This window comes from Anastrepha ludens, chromosome 2, assembly GCF_028408465.1.
Source record: "Anastrepha ludens isolate Willacy chromosome 2, idAnaLude1.1, whole genome shotgun sequence".
Lineage (NCBI taxonomy): Eukaryota > Metazoa > Arthropoda > Insecta > Diptera > Tephritidae > Anastrepha > Anastrepha ludens.
Genome location: NC_071498.1, coordinates 62,245,991 through 62,247,438, shown reverse-complemented (window position 1 = coordinate 62,247,438; position 1,448 = coordinate 62,245,991). Strand labels below are relative to the sequence as shown.

The 1,448-nt window shown below is 39.3% G+C and overlaps 1 protein-coding gene across 1 annotated transcript; it reads left to right on the top strand.

The window, feature by feature from the left end:
• Positions 1-251: 251 nt before the first annotated feature.
• On the top strand, positions 252-1,118 carry LOC128863981 (uncharacterized). Its single transcript, XM_054103471.1, has one exon. The coding sequence runs from the start codon at positions 252-254 to the stop codon at positions 1,116-1,118; it is 867 nt and encodes a 288-aa protein (XP_053959446.1).
• The last annotated feature ends 330 nt before the right edge of the window (positions 1,119-1,448 follow it).

The following is a 1,448-nucleotide window of genomic DNA, read 5'->3' as shown; positions in this document are numbered from 1 at the left end:
GAAATTGCGGTTTGTTAATCAGCCACAATATTTTCAAAAAAAAAAAAATTTTTTTTTTTCGACAATACAAATTTTGTTTGAGCAAAGACTCAATTGTTCGCTGCTTATTTTCGTTGGTTCTGGTCAAGTTTCAGCTAATATATATTTCAGTATTTATCACTTTCGTTTTCGTTTTCGTGCTGACAAACTTCAAGAACCGTTTTCATTTGACAAAAGCCACAGGCTAAAGCAGCGAACTTTAATCTCAAAACATGAGTAAACCAAAGTCGGCTATTTCAAGTCTCTCTCCAAGTAAGGAGATGATGGACTTAAAGTCTTTAAAGCGCCAGAGAACTGTTGCAAAAACCAGCATAGTGCGTATAAAAACGGGTCTCCTTGAAAATACCATGTCGCTAGATCCAATCGAATTGGAGTGCCGACTCGACATATTGAACTCCCACAGCGAAAAACTCATGAAATGTCAGTCGAAAATTGAGGAAATCGACGAAGAAGACATTGCCCGTGGAGAGTTAGAGGACTTAATTGTAGAAACAAAGTCCATTATAAAGTCCATTCTGGCGAGAAATAAATCGTCAATTGCCGAAACATCTTTTATTGCACCTCACAGCTCGCGACTACCAAAAATGTCGTTACCTATATTCAAAGGAGAATATTCCGAATTTAAAAACTTTATGAGTCTGTTTGAGAGTTTCGTGCACAATGATCCCACAATCCCGGATATTGAAAAATTTAATCATTTAGTATCATGTCTATCCGGTGAAGCCTTAGGCACAGTGAAGTTCTTCCAAATGTCGGAAGAAAATTATCCAAAGGCGTTGGCAAGTTTGAGAAAGGTGTATGACAATAAATGCCTGATATTCTTGAATACAGGGTCTAAACTTTTTGAATTGTCAAACATCCAAAGGCCTTCTGCGTCGTCTTTGCGATCAATGATTGATACAGTGTCTGCAGTATATGACTCCCTCTTATCGCTGGGTGACGATAAACTTATTTCAAATGCGATGTTGATTCACATAGTCATGTCGAAGGTTGATCCCACTACTCGGGCAAAGTGGGAGGAGCAACTTGACTATGCAGCTTATCATAGTCCGCTTGGGCTGAGTGTGAAGCTATGCTAAACAAGCATTTATCAGCTGAAGAAGCTTCCTCATCCCAACAAAGGCCAAACAATGAAGATACGCAGCAGAAAACAAAAAATCAACAACTGCGACACTCAAAGACAACATTTATCGCGACGAATTCTAAACTGCCGATTTGCCTTCACTGTGGTTCTAAGGATCATTATTTGACAGCTTGTCCAAAATTCCAAGCGCTTACTGCACTTAAAAGATTTGAATTAGCAAAATATATTTCCCTGTGCATAAATTGCTTGCGCAAGGGACATACGGTCTCAAAGTGCAAAGCAGATCGCTGTGGTGTATGCAACCGTTCGCATCACACCATGTTGC